A 24156-nucleotide genomic window follows, 5' to 3' on the forward strand; every position below is an offset into this window, starting at 1 on the left:
AAAAACATCTTCAATGTATAGTCAGTCATTATTAATCACCAGGAATATATTCTTTTGAAAAAATGTGTGATCAATTAAGGAGAGAAAAGGCAGACCACAAAAATAAATCACCTAAGGTAAATTAAGGCAGGGATAACAGAAGAAAATAACTTCTGAATACCAATGAGGACTTCCTCTTGGGTTTTTGTACAAAGTTTTCCCATTTAACTTTGCTACCATGGTATTCTGGGAAGAAAAATCACTTTTAATATATCGATTCTGAAAAAATTACACCAACCTGATTAGAAAATGCAAACATATATGTATACACACACAAACATATGTATATGTACATGTAAATGCATGTGTGTGTGCACATAAAATGGAAACTTCTCACTGGTCATCATTAAAAAGCTTAATTACCATAAGGAGCTCTTCCAGCCAAGGGGTTTATTAATGGAGTTGGGTTACCACTTCCTTCCCTTCTGTTTCGGTCTGCTAATGCTGGGAAATCTGAAAGGTCCAATCCTGTCACATTTTCACTTCCGTCTAAATAATAAGAAAGAACACTGGTTACTGATTCTACAAATATTTTTAAGAGATTATAAAAACCAACCATAATATAATTAGAAATGATTGTGCTTTCTTCCTAAATAATGCACAGCACTGTACTAGGTATATGTAGCTGCTCAAAAGATACTTGCAGATTGATTTCATGTCAAAGAATTTCATGAACAATTTAGCAAAGCAATACGCAACCAGCATAATAAAAACCCCCAAATCCTAGAGATACAACAAAGAGAAGAAAAAGCACATATTTCCCCCGTGGAAGATGGTAACCTAAAATTATAGCTTGTGAACTAACAAGAGGGAGATTGTTACGATATAACTGGTCTTTTCATTATGCTCAGATGGAGGTTATATCTAGAATGCTTGAAGCTTCAGTTACACACAAATGGTGACAATGATAGTGCCTCCTGCAAACGGCCAGAAAGATAGCTGAGGCACAGGCAGTGACGCAGAAGCCCTGAGGACTTCCACCTGTAATTGATTGCGTTCATATACAAATGTGTGTGCACACGGGTGCGGTACAAAAGGGTAGCAGTAGGGTTCCCACATATGGTAAATGGGTTGGAAATACAGAAACATGATACAAAGCCCAGAAGTTTATATTACCTATTACACAGTAGGCGCTCAATAAATATATATAGAATAAATTAAATATAATTTTGTTCATTTTAAGTTAAAACAATCAGCTGGCTTCCTTTAAAAATTAAAATTTAACCCAACTTCTCTACTTTGTCTATTTTAATCATCTCAATTTCTTAACTTTTTAGTATTCTTATAACCTTGGGTCTTAATTTTTGAAGAAAACTTTCTACCTTCCTTTTAGCTTGTGCTATAGCTTTTCTTTAATTTTTGTTTCACCATTTTCAGTTTATTTTGCCATTTCCCAATTGATTTTTAGTTTTCTCCAAATTTCACAATTGTAAGAATCTCAAACAGCAAATGTTATCTCAAGATTACTTTGTTGACAGAAAAACAACAGACACCATTAATTTATTAACATTCAAAGACAGGTGACAATTTCAAATTACAAGGGTAAAGGATAAATCATTCATACCTGCTGTTTACAAAAACTGCAGTTTATAAATTTATTTCTGCAGTTTAAGAACTTTGAATTAAAACATTATCATTGAGTAAGACAATAGAAATTAACAATTTATATCCTTCAATTTATAATTTCTCAAATTCTTTGATTATAAATTAATTATACATTTTGAATATATATAAACTTCTAATACATATCTTTAGGTCCTCCAAGATGGAATTTAAATTTGCCATATATTATTTGAGACTATGTTTTAACCTAAAAAAGTTAATCAACCCCCAATCTATATTTTTAGGAAAGAACTGGGCATTTTTCTAGCATAAAATACGCTTAGTTAAAACAGAATTAACAAAATCATTCTCGTTTTATGGCACTGTATAAAACCATAATGCAGAATCTAAGATGGCACTGTCAGACATCTTTACTTGTTACTTTACATCACATTTAGGGAAAAAAAAACTACAACTAAATTACAATATGCAGATGCAGCCTGATTTCAAAGACATTAAAGTATGAAGAAATGTACATTTTAGAAACAATGGAATATACTATTTCATACTACATCTTGAACACAAGCTACCACTTACAAATGCTAAAATTTGGAATCTTTTTTCAAAGCTTTTAATCTTGTGTGATTAATCTGTGCTGCTGAGCATACATTAACATTTAGAAATTAAAAGCTCATAGCTACAAATGACATTTCCTTATTAAATCTTCTCTTGCCTCTACAAACGCTCCATTTCAGTGAGCATTCTTTTACCTTTCACTTCCTTTACACTTAATTCTCTCCCAATTATGCTGTTCATTTTTGCTCCTATGATCATAACATCCTTTATTTCCTTTCTCAGGAAAGGGTCTGTAGGGTGGAGAGGGTAAAACCTAAAGCAAAATAGCAACAAAGCTTCCTGTTCTCTTCTATCTGAAGCAGTTGATAAAAGAAATAAACCAAAAGACTGCAGGAATTTTTTACTGTCAAAATCAGAGTTAGTTTTCCATGTAACTAAATTTTATACATAAAACTGGATCAACAATTCATAAAGGTTAAATGCCAACATTAGTATTATTAAAACTATTAAGAAAAAATGTAAGTGTTCTACACAATTTTAAAGGTTCTCTTCAGTTTGGATCTCCATAGCCAGAATGTCATACCACCCAACGTAGTCTAAGCTATAGTTCTCACAGTTGCAGGGCTGAGGACAGTAAAAGCTATGAAGCAAAATATTTTGAGGCATAAATACGAACTAAGTTAATGTGTAGGCTCTCTCTAGGTGTTAAGGAAATAATCCTGATGTTATAACACAAATTACTATGTTACCATGCCAAGTAAAAAATACATATATTTACATATCTCTCAACTATTCACTGTATTGAATTCTATTCCTATTTCTCACTGAATTAAAATCTACCATCTAGCACAATAAAAAATCCTACAGTATTTAAAGACCAGTGTGTTGAATTGCTTTATATTTCATAAATCTATCATATTTTTTGTAGGGTACTAGCTCCAGAATAAGCTTACCTGTTCCATTAAAAATGTTACTTGATAAGGAGTTATTCATTCCAAATGCCTGATTCCTGTTCATTCCAAATCCAGACATACTGGGTACATAGAAAATAGTTTTAGATATACAGTAAGAACACTAACTTTCAGATGAAGAAAAACAGAAGTGTATATTTTTGGTCTCTTCATATAAAATAACAGTATGTTTCAAAACCAACACTAGTATTATTTTTCTGAATCTATTCTTTATCTTTACTTGAAAACTTCTCTAAAGTCCTTCCATGAACAAATGAGAACCAGAACAATTTAAGCAGATTAGTTAAAAAACAAAATCTCAAGAATTTATATATGAACCTTGAGGAAAACAGATTCAGGGCACATTTTGTGTACTTGAAGAGTCAACTTACTGGATACCTGAATTACCTAACCTCAAAAATATGCAGGTTAGTGTTAAGATTATTCTTGCTAAATAGTTGTTTTTATTCTTTATTGGTAAAGCTTGCAATTACTACTTTTCATAACAGATCTTCTCTCATACAGTATCCATCTTTCCCAACTAGAATATAAACTCCTCATGGACAGAGTTTATGTCATATGCCTCCCATGTCAAACTCCTCCCTGAGTCCTCTGCCCTTTAGTGTTCAGGAAGACATAACAGACATTCAATAAATATGTAGCTGACCTGAACCGAATGGTGCGTTTTAAAACTGAATTCGGTGCTCAAAAACACATCATTCTTATCTAAATATAGTTTATCTTTCATATACTTAAAAGAAAACACAGTCTATGGTGTCCGCAATTTTAAATTAACGCACAACTGGTATTTCGTAAATAGTTACAAATGCCTCCCTCCCTTTTTTGTAAAAGACTAAGCATGTGAAGAAAAAAAAAATAAGGCTGAACTTACAGCAAGGCCAAATAATTAAGAGTGTCAATAGGAATTGTTAATGCAGATTCTATAGTGAAACTACATGTCTTTAACGTCATATATTCTTCTGATAAAAGGTACTTAGTGTATCAATGTTGTAAGTGGGGTTAATCTGTATGAAGATGACAGGGGTTTTTGGGTTTTGACTAAATCTATAAACCTATAGCGAAACAATATTTGGATAAAACATGCAGCTGACAAAACAACAAACACTCTAGAGAAGAGCCAGAAAGTCAACGGAAATTTTTGTTTAATAGCATATTAGAATTGCTGATGCTATTACAGGTACCATCAAACATGGAATAAGTGCTCAGAGATGAAAACAATTTATAATAAATACAATCTGCCAATAGTAGAAATAAGCAGGGTTTTAGAGATCCATGTTACATTGACAATTTAAGCAAAGTATATTTTAAAAACAAAATGTGAAAAAATACTGAAAGGTAAAATTTTAAATATACATTCAATGCCCGATACTATGAGAATGTACAAAGATAGGATAAAGTTACGATAAAGATATAAGGTTAGAAAGCTATCAAGGAGATGAGAATTTTGATAACTTCACAAATAACTTTTTTAAAATTTAAAAGAGCAGTAAAATTATAGATATCTAAATAAAAGCAAAACCCGGAGTTTATGGAATGAAGATTAAACAGTAAATGTGCTAAACCTATTTTAATTCAGATGTTACTAGACAAAAGAAAGTGAACCAAATAGGTATGATAATAACAACTAGATCAAGGTCATTTTGCCCCTACATTTCTCCATTTAAAAAATATACATATACATGTAGGCAATCAAGCTTAAATACTACTTTTGCAAGAAAGTGTTGTATTTCAGACATAATTCTCATACAAATTACCCAAACAGCTTGAAAATCTAACAAAATGAGTAACTCCTCTTATTTGCAAAGTATATGCAACAGACTATGCAAAGAGAAGTGAAAAAGTATAAAAACCCATCTTTTTGTTTTGAATCCCTAAACATGATACGGTTTTCAAATACTATAGATGTGATCTTAAAAAGTCTTTGGTTGGTAAGTCTCCAATGCACAAAACCAAATCTTACTTGAGAAGGTATTCAAAGTATAACTAAAGCAAAGTAGTAACAGTCACACATGTCTCCAGTTCTATTCATAAGCCTAGAACTCTTACCACACAGGTAATCAACTTATTTTATAAAGAGAGGACATATCAACTAAAATCTGCCTGGTGGCGAATCCAAGAACAATCCTTTTCTAACAACAACAACAACAACAAAAAGTTTTAATGTGCTTTCCAAAATCAACCTGATTTTCAAGAAAACGTATTGTTTTGTGATGGGTAACAGAATCTTTGGACATAAATGCATGATGAAACACACTTATTAAAGAGAAGCCACACCTCAAGAACAAAGTGAAAATATGAAAAGGCAAATCTGAGTATACCCAGAAAGACAATTATACACAGTATCAATAAACATCTTACCTGTTCACAGTAAAAGGCTGTCGAGAAGGCTGCTGCTTTGGCATACATATTATGCTTGGCGAGCTTCTGTTGGGGCTACCTAACCCTGAACTGCTCATGCTATTTGTCCTGCTAGGAATTCCAATGCCCTGACCAACCTGGGAGTGGTTCATCATATTCCTAGGATTCATAGGCAAAATACCCCTGAAAAAGAAGTCCATTATACTAAATAAGCTCTCTACAATCACTCATTAAAATTCTCTATAAATAATCAATTGGTCCAACCCTAGAATCTCAAATATACTTTCAAATTGCAGTTCTAATTTTTATTAATTCTTTAGTCATTCTAGCTCTTTGAAAAGAAAAAGTAAATAAACAAGAAAGGGCAAATTATAGTGCAACTGACATGGTATCTAAGATAAGAGAACTACTGGTGTGACTGTGACATAAAATATAACGTATTTCACACACATATTTAGAATAATTTCATTTCAAAGGCATATCGTTTTATCCTCTGCATACTAAATGTATAGTCTATGTCATCTGTTTTACTTTATGCTCATTAGAGCAATGAATGCGTGGTGAGGGAGCAATGATCACAATCATCTGGGGAGGAATTTTAAATTGCACATATTTCTTTGAGGAAGACAGATGCCTTTTGAAAAAGCTCCCCAGGAAGTGATTAACCCTTGATATCCACCCCACTGACAACCAGTATGAGAGCTGCAGTATAAAAACCACTTGTATTGTACTTAACAATTTGCACTGAAATAAAAAGAGCATAGGTATTTTCTTCCTCAGTGAAAGGCACTGAACCAGAAAATCAAATAATTAATTACCCTATTAAAAAATTAAAAGTTTGCTTACTCTACCAAGATACATTTTGAAAAATATTCTGGTCCATTAATAAATACCTGCTTGGAGATGGAGGCGTATGAAGTGACATTGTTGGTACCCCTGTTGTTGGCGTGACGTGGCTCGGTAACTGAGTGCCTTGTGATAAGCTGCGATTTAACTGAGGGGTATTGTTGCTCATCCCCCTCATTGGAAGGCCTAGTGCACCTAATAAAAAAATTCAGAAGAAGGAAATTCATTGCCATCAGGAATGAAATTGTTATCCATCTTCTGGAGTTGGCAATTTATGACACTTTTAATGACCTAACATAGTACGCAAATTTTAAATGGATATATTTGATTCATCCCAAATAAACTCTGATTTTAACAAAAAACTATGTTCTAGTCTGAAATTTAATATTACGAATGGATATTTCTTTCATATTCCTATTTTTCATATTTCAATTTCATTATAAAGTATATCAATGACTAACAAATAAGTTACAATATTATGAATAGATATTGCTCCAAAATTTTCTTAAAGGCCTATTTGCACATATGTACATGTGTATATACAAAGAGGCCATTATGAAATTTTGCATTCATGTGTTTTTATGTCTTTATTCACAACTGATGTATATAGAAAGACATTTAACCCCACTTTGCTGAAGTAGTTTTAATTTTATGTGATCCTTTAAAAATATATTTTAGAAAAAGCCAATTTACTATTTATACTTATTTCTCAACATTACTATTTTTACAACCCCAACATAAAATGCCAGCAACTGTTAAAAAAATTCAAACTGATACAGCTATAAAAGACAAAATTTTAAAACATTAAAAAATATGTCAAAATATAATGGCCCTATATTTATCTAGTACCCCTGGAGCCAGGTGTGGGGATGGACTATACATTCTAATAGGTTTATTTATTTTTTTAAAGACTACTAAGCGTTTTATCATTCCGATACAAAACAAAACAAAACAAAACAAAATACTTTGGATAAACTTTTTTAAAAAAAATGTATTATTTCCTGAGTTTTTATTCAGATTACAGGAATTATAATTTATTTAATAATCCAGGATAATTATCATAGACAGCATACGTTTGTTTCCTTTTATGCTTCAAAGTCAAGAAGTACAGCTATCACTTACGCTGTCATATCTGTCTACGAATTCCTCCTTCTTTCCCCTATCTTCCTGACCCACACTTTTTAGTGCTTTCTATTTCTAGTCTGCTTCATCAACCAAACTTATTCTGAACTAGAGATTAAATAAAAGGGATAAGATAGAGTGAGAGCTAATCAGTAAATAGATGACTTCAGTGCTAGGGACTTAAGATGATTTTATCTTTTGGCATAATAATGTTTCACCTTCCAACCTAGGGATAGGAGTGGTTAGCAAGTATCTCACTGATTGTTATCTTAAATTTGGCAGCCTGTATCTCAGCTTGTAGCCTAACTTTGCCTCTCAACTGAATGAATCCAATCAATCTAATTCAATACAGCTAATATATTCTACGTATATACTTTTCACTCAAGTTTCATGAAGACCCAAGCTTGGTTCTGCCTTTCTGTAAGATACTTTAAGGGAATTGGCCTAGATTACATGTACACTGTTATGTATGTCTACAATCACCGTAAGTTTTGTGACTATGAGAACGCCACTAGCTGTAGGCACTTTCTCTGAATCTGGGACAAAATAAGGAAGAATAAGAGATTAAAAATCAGCCTGCTTAAGATTTCTTCTGCAGAAATCTGTCTTTTCCCTCCCTAAAGCACATCATTTTTCTTTAAGGCTTTCTAGGTGTGCTCATAACCATCAACATGATATTTTTCACATCATTCATTCAACAAACATTTAATGAATGCCTACTATGTAACAAGCATTGTGCTAGCTGCTGGGGATACAGCAGTGAACACAACAGAAAAGGCCCCTACCCTCAGGGAGCTTACATCCTACTCCCTAAACATGCTGTCCTGAAGTCAGCTATAGCTGCAAATTTTCCTCAGGAATGTGTTTCTCACAGTTACTGACCACCAAGATAATGTCAAACAATTTTAGAGCCGGAAGGGATCTTAAAGATCACCTAGTTCCCATTTCCCAGACAGATAAGGAAACTGAGCCTCATATAAGTTAACTGACTTCTCCATGGCAACACAAAGAACTAGGACTAGAATTTAGATCTCTTAGCTCCTTAATAGCAGCACTATGGGAGCCCAACAGAACTCTCAATTAGCACCCCTGTGAGTGCCTACTGATTGCAACACCTCTAATGTATTTTCCCGCTGCTTTCAACCTTTTTTCTAAATCTCCACGTCTTGCTCTCTTCCCTCCATTTTCTTTTTCTCTCATCTTCATACCTATCAGTTTTCTTTCTTGTTTTACTTTTCCTTTACTTTTCACCCTCTCTACACATTCACCACCATAAACAAGCATACATTTTTCAAAAATCTAGTGCACCTTTGTCCCCCTTTTAATAATCGTTGAGCCCTACAAAAGGCTCACTGAGATTTGACGCCTTCAAGTCTCCATATATATATTATTCTCTGCTGTATCATAAAAATTTATAATTTCAGGAATATTTTAGAGATTGGAAGTTATCTGAACATCAGCAAAAAAAAATCTGGAGAAGAAAACAAGAATGGTAAGGCTATTTGGTCAATTAGGGATTGGCATCCTTGAACTGATTTTAGTGCTAAAACTGGACAGAGACCATATGGAATAAAGTAACTTACTTTCAGAGTTTAATTTTAGCTTTCGAAAATTAATCTTCACAAAAACAGCTAACAATTTCAAAAAGTCTAAGTTTCATTTTGCTGAAGTAGTACAAAAAGATCAAAAAAGAGTACATCACTTCAAATTGGATCATCAACCCCTGAATACTCAGTAACTGTTACTTTAAATTTATTTTAAAAACTGAATTTCTTTAAAACATAAAGAATTAATGGCACTGGATAGGTATATATAAAGATCTGTTTTTGGGAAACTAAATACACCAAGTCATTAACTTTGAGTTGCTTGAGTTAAACTATCACAACTGAATAGGATCAAGGGGAAAAAAAAAATCTAACTTCTCACTAGTATAACTAGAAACAATCACAGAAAATCATCTCTAAAATATTATGCCAAGAATAGGACATATAGCTGAAAAAAAGAAAAAAAAAGAAAAATGGGAAGAACTCAAGGAGTTTCTTGGCATAAAAAAATGAAAACAGGCAAAAATATGTATAAATGAGTTCTGTATGAGCAGGTGACTGGAGGGGACAGTAAAATTAAAATTTATCAGGCACTTCTCAACAAAGCACTATACTACTTCATCTCACTTCCTTCTTATAATCATCTTATAAAGAGGGTTATCACCTTTTTACAAAGAATAAAATAACAATTGTTTTAAAAAAGTTTAAAAGGTTATAATTCTGAGTCAAATTTTTCTTTCAATCTAACAACTGCTAATTACGAATAATACAATATTAGGAGGACTATACGAACACATTCTAAATAGATTCCTGCCTCTTATCTGGCAGGGTGTTAGACAGTCAAAACAAATTCTTTATTGATCATTTTTCAGAAACCCTTAAAGAATATGATCTAAGAAATTATTCCACTAATTATTTTCACTGCACAAACTGATTAACAGCACATCCCTTAAACACTTATGGCAAAATATGTCATTCTTTATTCAATATTTTACTAGAAACAAAAAATACTAAGTTACATGAAAAAAATAAAATCATAGCAACCAAATCCCTGAATAGTCACACTTAAAGTCCTCTAAAATCTTTATGGGGGTAGGAGAGAGTAGTCCTTAATTGATGCCTCAAAGTGTCCCCTTTTCCATTTGCAAAGCAGCCAGCTTCCTCTAGGAACTCACTGGCATGCCCATACTAAAAAGGGCAACAGTTCTAAATGGTGCTCTATCTCAATGGCTTCTTACCTTCAACCTGTCTTGCACTTAGCTGTAAAATGATTTCCTTATGCAATTTTCTTCATTAAATTGAAAGTATTTTAGAATAGAAAAGACTCCAGAGATTATCCAAGTAGGTTACAGATAAAGAACTCACTTTAGGCATTAAGTGACTTGCTCAAGATCACAAGTAATGAGGCATAAAGACAATGATCCAATTTCTTGACTCCTATTTCAATGTCCTTTTTGCAATCAATATCATTTTCCATTTTTTAATGGTAGTTAATAATGTTTGCATCATCCAAGGAACTTTTATGTCTGGGTCTCCTCTCCAGCCATTGTGATTTTGGGCAATTATGGCAGCAGAATTTTAAAAATTCCCTAGGTGTTTCTATGGGTGCAGTCAGGGTTGAGAACCACTGTTCTATAGTATTAAAATTCTGTCAAGACCCAAAGATGTTTTCTAACCTTAACGGACATTTTACTCTGTTTACATACTACATATCTGATTTATAATCTTATTTCTTCTTTCTCTAGTCCTTTCCTCAAATCTGTCCTTTACTACTCATATCTAACTCCTCACCAAGAATATTTTCCCTTCTCTTGTTCTAGAGATACAAAAGACTACTTAAAAATAAATAAGTGCTATGACCAAGGTGTTTACATGCAGTAGACACGAAGTGTTTGAGTGCTTGTAAGAACTAACTCAGACTTGGGAATAGAATGAGTCTGGGAGCAGAAACATTTTCCTGGAGGGGATAGAAGTTAGTATATGAATTAAACAACATATGAGACTTAGCCAGGTGTCTGGTGGTGGCAGTGGTGGGGAGTCAGGTGGGTATGAATGTTACAATAGTTCTGTCTGAGAGAATGACAAGATATATGAAAATAAGGACAAGTTATACACCTGAAGGAGGAACAGGCTTTGCCTTCTATGTGCTAAGAATGCATGAGACAAGAAACATGGATGGAGCTAAGTGGCTTCAACAACTATGAGAAGTGGCTGCTGTGCTCAAATCAGCTGAGAGTCTCAACATCTGGCTGGATCTTTAGAGGAGCGCCACAGAATCTGTACCTGTGGAACAGCTGTGTGGATCTCCCAAGTACACTCTACATTTCTCAACCTAAATTTCTGCTCTAGATTAGTGGCACTCATTCACAAAGGTTTGCAGGTCTGAAAGCTCAGAAATCATTCTTGATCCCTTTCTTTCACTCCTACATCATCCAGTCCCATTAGCTCTATCTACAAAATGTCCCAAATCTCATCACTTCTCAACACCTCCACTAGTCCAAGTCATCCTTTTTTTTTTTTTTTTCCTGGACTACTGCAGTAGTAGTAACATTCCCTCTCTCTCTCGCTCCATAAAAACAGGACATTTGTTGTTTGCCATATTCTTACTTATATCTTGAAATAATACCTCATTCATTGTAGGCACCCAATAAATACATAATTATTAGAATGAATACGTTCTATCACAATGTCTTAATTCAACAGATTCTTGGCATCTGCGGATTTAACACTGGTAGCTTCTACTATGTACAAATGGCTTTCTAGGGTCACGGCATTCAGGTTTCAAAGAAACTGATGTTTTCAGCTAATGTTCACATAGTTACTCTTACAAAGTAATATAATCCTGGCTCTACTACTTACTATCCATGTAACCTTGAGCAAATTCCTTAACCTCTCATGGAGCTGTTGTGAAGGTTAAATGAGTTAATTCACATAAATACTTAAAATCGTATCTGATACACAGTAAATAATACTCAATAAATATTAGCTCTCTCTGTGTATGAGACATACCTATGGAAAGAAAGCCAACAGGTGGTACCAAAAGTGAAGATAAAATAAGATGGTCTAATGAAGTGATAGTTTTCGCCAAAAAAAACAAAAACAGATGTTTTATGGCGGAAAATGTTATTCTATAGCTGTGTTCTTAAACTTGGAAAGTAGCAAAATGTGAAGACTGTACTTCTTGCTGAAATCAATATTAACAGCCTAACAGGTTTCTCCTGTCTTGATATAGTAGGCCATTCCTAAATCTATCCCATGCTGTGGATGTTATTCCCACTGCTAAAACAAGTTTACTCACAGTGTGTTCAATGCTAATCTCAAATATAATCTCATCAGTAAATTCTTTTCCTAATCATTTTCTAAGATACGTGGCATTACTCCTGCCTTGGAAATATCCAAATAGTCTACAGCTGTACCATCCTGAATGTGCCCTATCTCATCTGAAATATCCAAATAACCCTGAACTTCTTACTCTACTACACAGCAAAATCATTTGTGTACTTATCCTACAAGATTATATGAGACTGCCTCTTGTTCATCATGCATTCAACATTTACTGAGTGCTTGTCATATGCAAAGTACTGAGGATACAAAGGCAATGAAGACATACAATAAATAATGCAGCAACACCACAGCAGTAGGTATACTATGCAGAGATGGCATAAATGAGGATGATCTCTTCTACTACACATCTGCAGTATCTAGCATGGCAGAACATGCATGGTAGGGACCCAATAAGTATTTGTCAACTTTAGTTCCTACCACCTTTTTGAAGCTTTTCCATACCACTATAGATAACTTTTTCTTTTTTTTGGTTCTCCTCAAGGAGAATGGTATAGACAGACTTTGCTCCCTAAAAGTCTGTCTCCACCATTCTGCATATGGTATCTTTAATCTATGTGTTAGCATGATAAGCGGTTATTTAATATTTTACATATAAATACGTTCTATCTTCCCTAACTATAAAACACGTGTTCAAGAGAGCAAGAAATCCCAGAGCACTCTGTACTTATTACTAAGCATTTAGTATCTGTTCAATGGTCCTATAATTTCCTAAAGCAACCAAAATATGTCATGCACCTATTTAAATAGCTGAGAGCATCACTTCTGAACCACCCCACCTGTGCTCTGGGTTCTCTATGAAACAAACAGCTTTCACATAGGTGTTCTTAAAGCAGGAGGCTAAAGAAATGTCTGCTGGAAGCATGAGACTATGTCATTGTTCTAAAGCTAGGAGTCCAGAACTTAGAAAGACAGATTTAGTTCCTCTTCCAACTAAACACCTGGGTCCTCTGAGAATTCAGATACAAATTTGTATAATGAATTCACCCAGATATTTTGCTAAGCTATGTGCCTATAAGATAATATGCACATAGAAAGCACTCAGTAAATGACAGTTTCCTTTTTCTCCAATCTTACAAGGCCCTAGATCCTGCTGGTAACTAAGAAAAGGTAAATGCAATTATCAACCACTTAATTCCAATGCTTTGGCTATCTAGGAGAAATTAATTCCTGGTTCCCTGTTGATTCTAATCTAGGAGACAGCTTAAGGGAGCTCATGGGTCTTGAAGCCTGTAAGGTGTACAGAAAGTCCTCACTTAATGCCATTGATTGTTCTTGCAAACTGTGATTTTAGGCAAAAAATCATACAGCAGGTCCTTGAATAATGTTGTTTCATTCAACATCATTCCATTGTAATGATGATGAGAACAAAAAAATTGGTTTTGTTATATGTAGTTTTGCTTCAAGTCGCAGTTTCAAAAAACTTACACATGTTAAGTGAGGACTTAATTCACCTAAAAACTTATCACACACTCAAATATAACAAATAGGAAACATTATGCAACTTGAATACAAGAGTATACCCATTGGTTTCTATAGTTATCATTCCGTGAACAGTATTCACATGAATTATTGGATGAAAAGTCTCTTACATATTTGGATACCATCATACTATACTAGAACCGAAGACCATACGAGTCTCTGTTCCAGCATTTTATGGCTACCTCATGGCACTGCATAATCACTTCCACCCAAATCTAAGTTTAAGCACTTCTGTATCTATTCCAAGATGAACTCCCTTTCTTGTTTAATCTCAGTGACTCTTACTTCTAGAGAGGGCACTCTTCCTTCTGTATCTCTTCCACCACTAACCTTTCTAACCATCAAGAACACACAATAGATAGTAGATCTCACATTTTAATGGCATGAATTACAATTAAAGTTTGCCAACTGAAGAGAATTAATAGTGGTACTCAAATGCACTTGGGAAACAAAAGAACTTTTAGTTACACCAATCTCAACGTGCAATTACAGTAAGTTGCCATAAGAATAATATCTCTAATCTACACTCACCTACTAATTCCTTATCTCTCCATCTTTCATTCAAGTCAGTCCCTTAAGTTTTGTCATTCTGACTTAAATTATTAAAACCTTAACCCTCAAGCCCCACATGGTAGCTTGTGTTCTGCTGTCTGACAAGGTGTTTGTTCAGAATACCTACCAGCTGAATGACCTATTTGGCCTTCCTGGGTCTGTCCTAACAGACAGAAATTGGCAACCTAGACTCTTTCTTTCTCCACTAGTTATAGCTTCTAGCTCGACATCTTGGAAAGTTGATCTAAGGTTCAATTTTTCTGCACTCTATCTAACATTTAAAATGTCATTTTAAAAGAGTAAGCCATACATTCAAAATGTTGCTTCACCAATGTGACAGGAATATAGTGATTTAATATATTGAACTCCAATGGAAAATGTTTGCCATACATGGCTTCTTTTTAAACTAATAAGTACCTTAAAAATTCTTTTTCTAATGAAAGTAAATTTGCTCATGTATTAATCTTTGTATGTCCTTAAAAACAAAAACATAAATGTCTATCATACCAATGACATAACTGCATTTCAAACCTAACCCATTCCATATCTTAGCCCAGTTACAATTTCACATTTGTAGGTTAAAAAAATTAGACCAGAATTTTAAAAAATCCAGATAGCTAATTATAACTATAGTAATTGCCATTATCCTTTACAAAATAACCTTAGTTTCTCAAATACAATTTTTCTCCAATCCATATCTACTTTCTGCTGTGATAAACAGTGGTCTTCCAAAAGACAAAGTAAGTTCCTTGCAGTTGCTCTAAAGAAATAAAAAGTAGCTTTAAAATAGCTAGATATTTCTATAGTAAGGGTTACCAGAAGGGTGAAAATCATTCTAAAACACAGGGTAAGCAGAATAAATTACTAGCTAATAATAGTCCTTCAACAACTAGGATAAATATTTGTAGATAAACAACAATATTTTTTATGTAATAAGCTATGAAAATGTTTCTTGGTTTGACTGGAGAAAAACTGTTAATACAGAGTAAGTTTTATCTACTAATTCTATATTAACAAAATTGTCTTCCATAGCAAAAAAAGAGAAAAGCCACAAAAGAGAGACAGAAAAAAGTAAATGGAAACCATGCTTGTATATAAAATAAGTTTCATCCTCCCACTTCGAATCAATTTGAAAGGTAAAGTGGTATGACAAACTATTCTGATACCTATCAAAACTTTGCTTTTCATTATACTGGGAGAGTTCCAAATCAAATTATTGATTTTTATTTGAAACTGGTTAAGATAGTCGGTCATCAGATGTGTTCTTCAGTTACTCAATTATCCTATAATGTCTGATGGGAATTTATAACACTTTTAATTCCCTTCTATTAACAGAGATTACATTAACAGAAATGGGAGATCAACAGATCTGACATTAACAGAGATAAAATCATACTAATATTTAACAATTTGGGAAGTTAATTTGAGAAAATATAAAGATATTTTATTGTTTAGTTTTATAAAAATTTTATGTGATAATAGCTAACATTTATTGAGCACTTACTATGCACTAGGTTCTGTGCTAAGCGCTTTAAAAGTATTACAACGCTTTAAAAGAAATAGAAGCCTGCAAAATGGAACAAACATTAAACTGTTTGAGTCAAAAATCTAGATTCTATATCCAGACTGAGCTAAAGCAAAAGAAGAAATATTTCAGAAATATTTGTGAAACAAAGAACATTTTACAAACTGCTAAGTAATGAGCTTAAACAGGTGAGCGCGCGCGCGTACACACACACACACACACACACACACAGCAGCAGCCAATCAAATAAACTAAAAAAAGATTTTAACTTTCTTTAATTGAAAACAGAGAATGTCTATTTTTAGTTTGCTTAGCAAATTCTTCAAAAATACTGCAAAAAAATTAGATATAAAAGATGTTGAAATAAATTTCATTCTATGCTATATCCAAGTAATAGCAACCTTAGGATCAATAAGGTCTGAAATAATGAGATTTTGCTATGTAAGTAAAATAAAACGATGAAAATTAAACATTTTTCCTTTTAAATCATACAATAAACCCACAAACGAAGTACTGGTTGTTCTTTATTCGGTAGTTACTTATTTTTCTCCTTGAATAAAGTATCCCAGAATAAACACAAAATTCTTACTTTGTTGCCCGTATAAACTTGCCCCAAACTGAGACAGCTGACCTGATGTAGATGGTGATGCCAGCATCTAGAAACAAATTAATTATATTAGAGCATAAAGAAAACAGAGCATTGCAATTATACTCTACAGATCTGTGAATCATACCATAAATGTGAAAATCTAACGCTTTTTCTCATTCTTCAGAAAAACATAAAACAAACACTCTATAATAGATTCCATGTTTCTTAAGAGAATATCACAACTGGATAAAACCAAACTGTGCAAATGAAATTAATATTTAATACTGTAAGTTTTCTAAAAGTCACATTAACTTCAGCTATAGCAACACTACTATTTCACTTAGCAAGTTAAAAAAATAAAATTATATAGATATGGTATATAATTTATATTTTTGTGATATGAACTTCACGGCACTTGTATAATGCCTTTGAATTTACTTCATCAATTTTTTTCCTTGTAGATGTAAATTATTTGAAGATATATTATGTTCACAGAATATACATTCATTTTATATTCCTCATAGAAATGAATGTAGCAGTGCTATATACTCAAAGTAAATACGGAAGCTGAGTAAATGAAAATATGTGTGTGTGCATATTTGTGTATTTCCTGTCTTATATTAGACAACCATCAAAACATCCTAATTAAATAAGACATGAACCATGTCATCAAGGGGCTTACAATCTAGTGGGGGAAGAGAATGAATTATACGACTCATTTTATTTTAAGGCACAGTGTGGTAAATGTTCTAAAGGAAACATGAAACATCACTGGAGCTACACAAAGGTATCAGGAATACACAGAGTGGTAACATTTAGGTACATACAATGAAGGGGTCTTCCCTCAAGAATATGCAGTGTAACAAGTGTGATAAAGGTTAGTAATGTAACCGGAAACCATTTGTACCCCCAAAACTATTGAAATTCAAAAAAATTGAACAAAAATTTAAAAATTGAACATAAAAACCTAGTATCCAGTTGTTAAAAAAAAAATAAAGGTTTGTAATATTATTAGAGAACATAAACAGTGGTGACAGGATAACTATGAAAGGAGATAAAGTTCACCTCTATTCGGAGATAAAGCTCATCCATGTTAGGGCATAGAAGAATGCAAAATAAATGCCATACAAGAATGGCTACTAACTATAGCAATAAAAAGAAAAATAATATTAAGCAAGAAAGTGGCAATCAAAATGGGCTTTGGGAAGATAACTGTAATAGCAGAAATGGGTTGTGTTGAGATGCTAAACGATAACAGCAGAAGTGGAACTAAAAATAAGAGGCATTCTGGTGGTAGAAGTCAGAGTTATTTTATGTCCTGTTGACTAGATGGGGTATAATGGGAAAAGGAGGAGAATGGAGACTCATAAAAGAGAGAACTATCAGAGGCTGATCTGTGGTTTCCAGGGATGGGAAATCATGCTGACACTGACACAGTTAGAAAAACCAAGAAGTGAAACAAGTATTTTTGTTTGGTTTTCTCTATTTTCTCATCCGGTCTTGTGGTGCTGCGAGGTGAAACATTTAAATGGTAGAGGTTTTACAATATGCATTTCATACTATTTTCATGTCAAAATTCTAAGTTGTTTTAATTATACTAAAGTTTGCAAACTTTTTTATACAATTATAGTTTTAGACCAATGATAAACATCAGACGCTCCTGAGGTAGGGCTGAATTATACACTACTCTAAAAAAAAAAAAAAAAAAAAAAAAAAAAAGCAGTAATATTAATAAGACAGTAGTGATTTTTCCAAAAAAAAAAAAAAAAAGCATCAAACTTTACAAATATTCCCTCCCAAATCCAGAGGATGTGTAACCTAGACAATTAAACTAACATTCTTTATCTATACAACTAAACTGTATAGTCTTTCTCAAGTATAACCCAACAGATCAAAAGATGCCTGATAAGTTCTTTTCTTAGGTATTATAGATTACTGTTACTGCATTAACTGAAAATATTTTGTTAAGTATATTAAAAGTTCATTTCCAAATTGCAAGAACAAGAATATATAATAAAGCTTTAGTTGATCACACAAGGGAAAAGGTTTATGGCACATGTATACCTATGTAACAAACCTGCATGTTCTGCGCACGTATCCTGGAACTTAAAGTAAAATTAAAAAAAAAAAAAAAGAAAGGAAGTTTTATCCTTTTTAGTAAGTTTTATTTTATGATTATGTAGTGGCCTTCTTTATTCCAAATAATGCTTGATATCTTAAAATCTAGTTTTCCTAATAGTAATACAAATCAACCATCAAAACAGGGAGGTAAAAGATTTGTATAAAATTTATAAGAATCATGATTTTCTATCATTATAAGCTATAAATGAAAAAGTATAGTTGTTTCTAAAGGCTGCAAATATAAGGTGTTGGCCAACATAAATGCATGCCTTAAAACAATCCATAATGTGAATATTGTCAAAACACTTAAAACATTTTTCATCAGATATTTATGCTTATTGAATAGTTAACTCCAGACAACACACATTTTAGTCTACTTTCTCACACTGATTAAACATCCATGAGTTACAAGTATGCCTGAGTATCTGCCCTCTCAAAATGGGAGGAAGGAGTAAGTAGGGAGGGGAAGCAGAGGATGAAGGTAAAGAGGCGGTGGGTCCCCAGGCCAATTACTTGACATCGAGAGCAGTAGGGTGATTCAGTTACCACAGTGTGTACTATTAAATATAATTTTCTCTATGTGCCACTACATGAAAGCGGTTAGTAAACACAGCTTTACAGGAATAATAAAAGTAGTTTAACGTTACATTTAAGAGTTTATAACCTTCAACACATTCATGTAAAATAAACATCGATCAGCTATACAGATATATGTTAAAATTACTGCCTCAAAATGTTTCAAAAATGCAAATATCTAATTTCTTATAAAGTCTATCCCTAAGAATCTGTACTTTTAAATTCTGAAGGCAATATTTCATGAAATAAATTGGTGCTAAAAATGGATTTAACACACAGTGAAGAAATGTGAATGTCACAGAAATGCTTTTTATGAGAGTATAGAAAACGCACAAGAAATATACTGACAGAACAGTAAGTACTATTACCAGAAAACAAAATTTATATATTTTTTAAATTCTGAAAGTTAATAATATAAAGGTAAATTTCTTAGAAAAGTATAAAACTTTAGATCAAGAAACACATTACAGTAGGGGATGCAGCACAAGTAGAAAGAGCCTAGTTTTGGAGTCAGAAATAATCTGGGTTTGAATCCTGGTTCTGCCACTTACCTATGGAACAGCCAATATTCGGTTTCTCCTATAAAATGAAAATGACTACCTACCTCACAGAGCTGAAGTGAAGGTTAAATGAAATAAGATACGGCATATAGTATGTGCTCAATAAATGGTAGCAGCAGCTGCTAATAATCTAATCTTCCCCTCAATTGCAGAAATCTCATTAACAGGAGTGAGGGCGGGTATTCAGACTCTGAGAAATTTATTAAATAATTCCCTTAATTTATATAACTTTTTGCCCAGGGTGCTAAAGAAAGAAGTTTATCTTCACAAATTCCAGGTAAAATAAGGCGTAGAACTTGTGTTCTCAAGAGTGGCAAAAGGTAGAAAAAGATTAATAGAATGCTGAAAACAACAAGTTACAGCACACTCTAAAATCATCAAAATAATCAGGTCTTCCAAATCTGTCAGAAATCTATAATGCACACTGCAGTCAAACAACAAAAAAAACCAGGAAGCAACTAGAAGAAATAGTAATATGATTCTGGTTATTTCCCTAACCCATCACAGAGCTTCTTTATCCTTTAATACACAGAATGTCAAAGAAATCCACAAATTGTTGTAAGGAAATACAAAAAAATTTTGTTACATAAAAATTCCCTGACCATGACAGCAATTAAAAAATAATATTTAAGTTTTAAAATATTATTTTTAAAAGACTGTATAATATACTCAAAATTATGGTGATAACATAATTCCTAGCACTATGTTATTATTCCAGGACAAAAACCACAAATGAATTATGACTTTTTAACTGTATCATATCTACAAAGAGAAAAAGAGACAAAGAAAAAGGAAGAAAGCATATGCATGCACACACATAGAGTTCCAGATCTAGACAGAAGCTAAAGAACCTTTAAAATTGGAAAACGAATGACTTAAAACATGAAACTAATGAAATCTAGCAAACAGGCACAAAAAAAGGAAGGACTATGAGAAGGTAATACATTAAAAAGAACAAGGCCGGGCGTGGTGGCTCATGCCTGTAATCCCAGCCCTTTGGGAGGCTAAGGCGGGCAGATCTCCTGAGGTCGGGAGTTCGTGACCAGCCTGACCAACAAGGAGAAACCCTGTTTCTACTAAAAACACAAAAATTAGCTGGGAGTGTTGGCACATGCCTGTAACCCCAGCTACTTGGGAGGCTGAAGCAGGAGAATCGCTTGAACCCAGGAGGCGGAGGTAGCGGTGAGCCAAGATCGTGCCATTGCACTCCAGCCTAGGCAACAAGAGCGAAACTCTGCCTCAAAAAAATCCCGAAAAACAAACAAACAAACAAAAAAGAATAAAAGAGAAAAGGGGCAAGGGAGGATCTCCTGCAGGGAGTAAAACAAAACAGTCATTAAGTCACAGAACAGGGTAGCTTACAAATCAGATAACTGACGATATGCATCTACTAGGTATTTCAAATAATTTTCATTAAACTATTCTTATGCTTACATAAGGAACATTTGAAAAATAGTGTAATACTCAATGCAGTTAATTCCTTAGTGTTAAACACTTGAGACTCACATTTTTTATTTAAAAAAAGGTATGGCATTATATTACATTGTCTGAATGTCAGGTTAGAGCTGAAGTACAAATTTACAGAAAGACATATGACTGACTCAAGGAATGTTTACATTTTAAAGGTTTTTAATATTCACTGCTAACCTATTTTCTACAGTCTGTCTTAATTACAGCAGTCACTTCAGTGTCCCCCTCACAAACACTAACTATTCTCCCACTTAAAAAAAAAACATCCTCCATGAGCTATGTACTATTGTTCCTATTTTACAGATGAGAAAACTGAGACACACAGAGACTGATGTCCTAAGACACATAGCTAGTAAATCAGGTAGCTGACATAAAAATTAATACAGTAGATTTCCAGGGCCTACATTCTCAATCACCAAAAACTAATAAAAGAGTTTTACATGGCAGTTTGTTATAAAACACATACACAAAGTATTCCACAGGTCAGTAAAAACCAATCTGAAAAATGTAATGAAAATGGCAACTGTAAAACCCTATTAAAAGGCACAAAGAACAAGATTAAAGGGAGAAATATCCTTCTGAAAAACCACCTACATAGGTATTAATGTGCAATAAGCAAAAACTATTTTTTAAAAAAAAGGATGTGGAAGATTCTTACCCAAGACGTTAAAATGGTCTACAAAGCTATGGTAATTCAATGACGTAGTTCGGACACAGAATCAGTATGGTAAACAGAACAAGATCTTAGAAACAGGCCTAAGAATGTATGAGACACTAGCACATATAATAAAGGGATATTTTAATTAGCCATAAATGAATGATCTAACCCAGGAGTGGGCAAATTATTGTCTGCAGGACAAATCCAGCACACTGCCTGTTTTTGTAAGATACGTGAACTAAGAAAAGTTTTTACATTACAGACAGTTATATAAAGACCTATTATACAAAATAGGTTATGATTTTATGTATATCCTTGATTTTGCTTCTTGGTCCACAAAGCCTAAAATAGTTACTATTTGGTTCTTTAAGGGAAAGTTTTCTGACCCATGATTTAAAGCATAAATGGTGTTGGGGCAATTGGATAAGCTTGTAGAAAAAAAAGTATTTGGAACCCTGCAATTCACAGGTTAAACCAAAACACATTTCTAATGGACATAAATTATATGTGAAGAACAAAACATAAAAGTATGATAAGAAAGTAATTGGGAAATGTCTTCCTAAGTATGATCTCAAAAACAGAAGCCATTTAAAAATAAGACTGGTGGATCACATTTAATTAAAATGATAAATATACGTATACTACAAATACCATTAATTAAAGGTGAAAAGCTGGGAAAATATTTGTAATGAATGACAAGAAGTTATTATCCTCAATACATGGAGAATGCAAACGAGTAAGACTTTAAGATCTCAATAGAGATATAGAAAATGGCACAAAAAAGGTACACAAAGGAATAAATACAAATGACCAATAACTATGTGGAAAAGACACATCACACTGTGTGTGTGTGTAAAATTAATGATGTTTTACTGTATGTACATGAAAACAATAAGCTTTTCTATTAGCAAAGACTTAAATGTAATTGCTGGTATTCTTGATGGCATGGAGAGTGGTGATTAGAGTAAAAACTGGTACAAACTTTTTGACGGAAAATATGTCTGTATGACTCAGAAGATTTAAATAATCATGTATTTTTCAATAAAAATATTTTAAACATAAAATCAGAATTTTAGCAATTAATTATTTCTGCGAGTATTATAGGTAATTTTTCTTCAAGTGTATTTTTTAATTTGTATAATTTCCCTGTGCTATTTTGTAATTTTAAAAAAGTAACAGCAACAGCAGCCAATTTATGAGGTAGTTAATATATTATTATTCCCATTTTTACAGAAAAGGAAACTGAGACTTGGAGAAGTTCTTGCTAACAGGCAAAGTCAGGATCCAAACACACATATTTCTATTGCTTTAGAGTCCAAGTTCTTAATTCCTATGCCATACTATGTTCTTAATTAACGTTTTTTTAAAAAAGATTTTGTGGAGCAAACCATTCTGTTACTTCTGTGACAACCAACTGGATCAGAATGGTGGCCAACATTTGTGAGTATGTAAGTATATATACTAATTCTGATTTTAAAATTTAGACATACAGTATTTCTGCTTTTGAGAAGACATATATCTCTTTGTCATTCATTCTCTTTATATACTTTATTTTAGATTTCAATCTGAAAGCTGCCTATCTTCCTAATTAGAATAAATGCATTCATCAGTAATAAATATTTCACTAACATTTTCCAAGCAAACTTAACTTTCATTATATAATCACAGCAATACACCCAAATTGTAGGTTTTTGTTTTTGTAGTTGTACTACCAAAAATATATCCCAAATTCTTTATTTACAAGGTCAACACTTAAAATAGAAACCTGTGTAAATAATAATTCAATTATAACTTACATAGCACATAGCTAAAAGGGCAGTAAGATAACAGAAAATTAGATGGCATAATTCCATAAGCTGTTAAACTACACACTAATTATGAACAAAGCCACAACACACATTAGTTGAAAAAAGCCCAATAATGCCATTGATAGTTTGTTTCCAAAATGACACAAAAATGTTCAAATCAAAATAAAAAAGGAAAATACCAAAACAGAGTAACAAATGTCCTCGCATAAACCTAGTAGGTTAAGCCGATTTGCGAAATTCTGCAAAGACAAAGGAAGTGATTTACTAATGATCAACTTCAAAGAAAAATGAGAGCATTTGTTACATATCTTAGAAGTTTATGAATACTTCAAACATCAGTAAAAGTCTCATTAGGTTACTAACTACAGTAGATTGTTTTATACATGAGGAAATTAGACATAGCAAGTTTATAAAGGTGTGAAAGGTAAAAAAAAGTTGGGCAGGTGTACGAAGTATAAGAACGCAACTGGTGTGA

At 32.9% G+C, this 24156-nt stretch overlaps 1 protein-coding gene across 4 annotated transcripts in view; it reads right to left on the reverse strand.

Annotated features, from left to right (window-relative positions):
* The window catches only part of CNOT2 (CCR4-NOT transcription complex subunit 2), a 108187-nt gene that overhangs the window by 19295 nt on the left and 64736 nt on the right, over positions 1–24156 (reverse strand). For 3 of the 4 annotated variants that reach the window (XM_033221274.1, XM_033221275.1, XM_033221276.1), the window contains 5 exons: positions 16489–16555; positions 6380–6527; positions 5487–5669; positions 3111–3190; positions 403–528 (listed from right to left, as the gene is read on the reverse strand). In XM_033221274.1, the coding sequence (XP_033077165.1) occupies positions 403–528; positions 3111–3190; positions 5487–5669; positions 6380–6527; positions 16489–16555 (604 nt within the window). The remainder of the gene's footprint in view (positions 1–402; positions 529–3110; positions 3191–5486; positions 5670–6379; positions 6528–16488; positions 16556–24156) is intronic. The other variant, XM_033221277.1, reaches the window with a different exon arrangement.

Source organism: Trachypithecus francoisi, unplaced genomic scaffold, assembly GCF_009764315.1.
Source record: "Trachypithecus francoisi isolate TF-2019V2 unplaced genomic scaffold, Tfra_2.0 Lachesis_group11, whole genome shotgun sequence".
In the NCBI taxonomy this organism is placed as follows: domain Eukaryota; kingdom Metazoa; phylum Chordata; class Mammalia; order Primates; family Cercopithecidae; genus Trachypithecus; species Trachypithecus francoisi.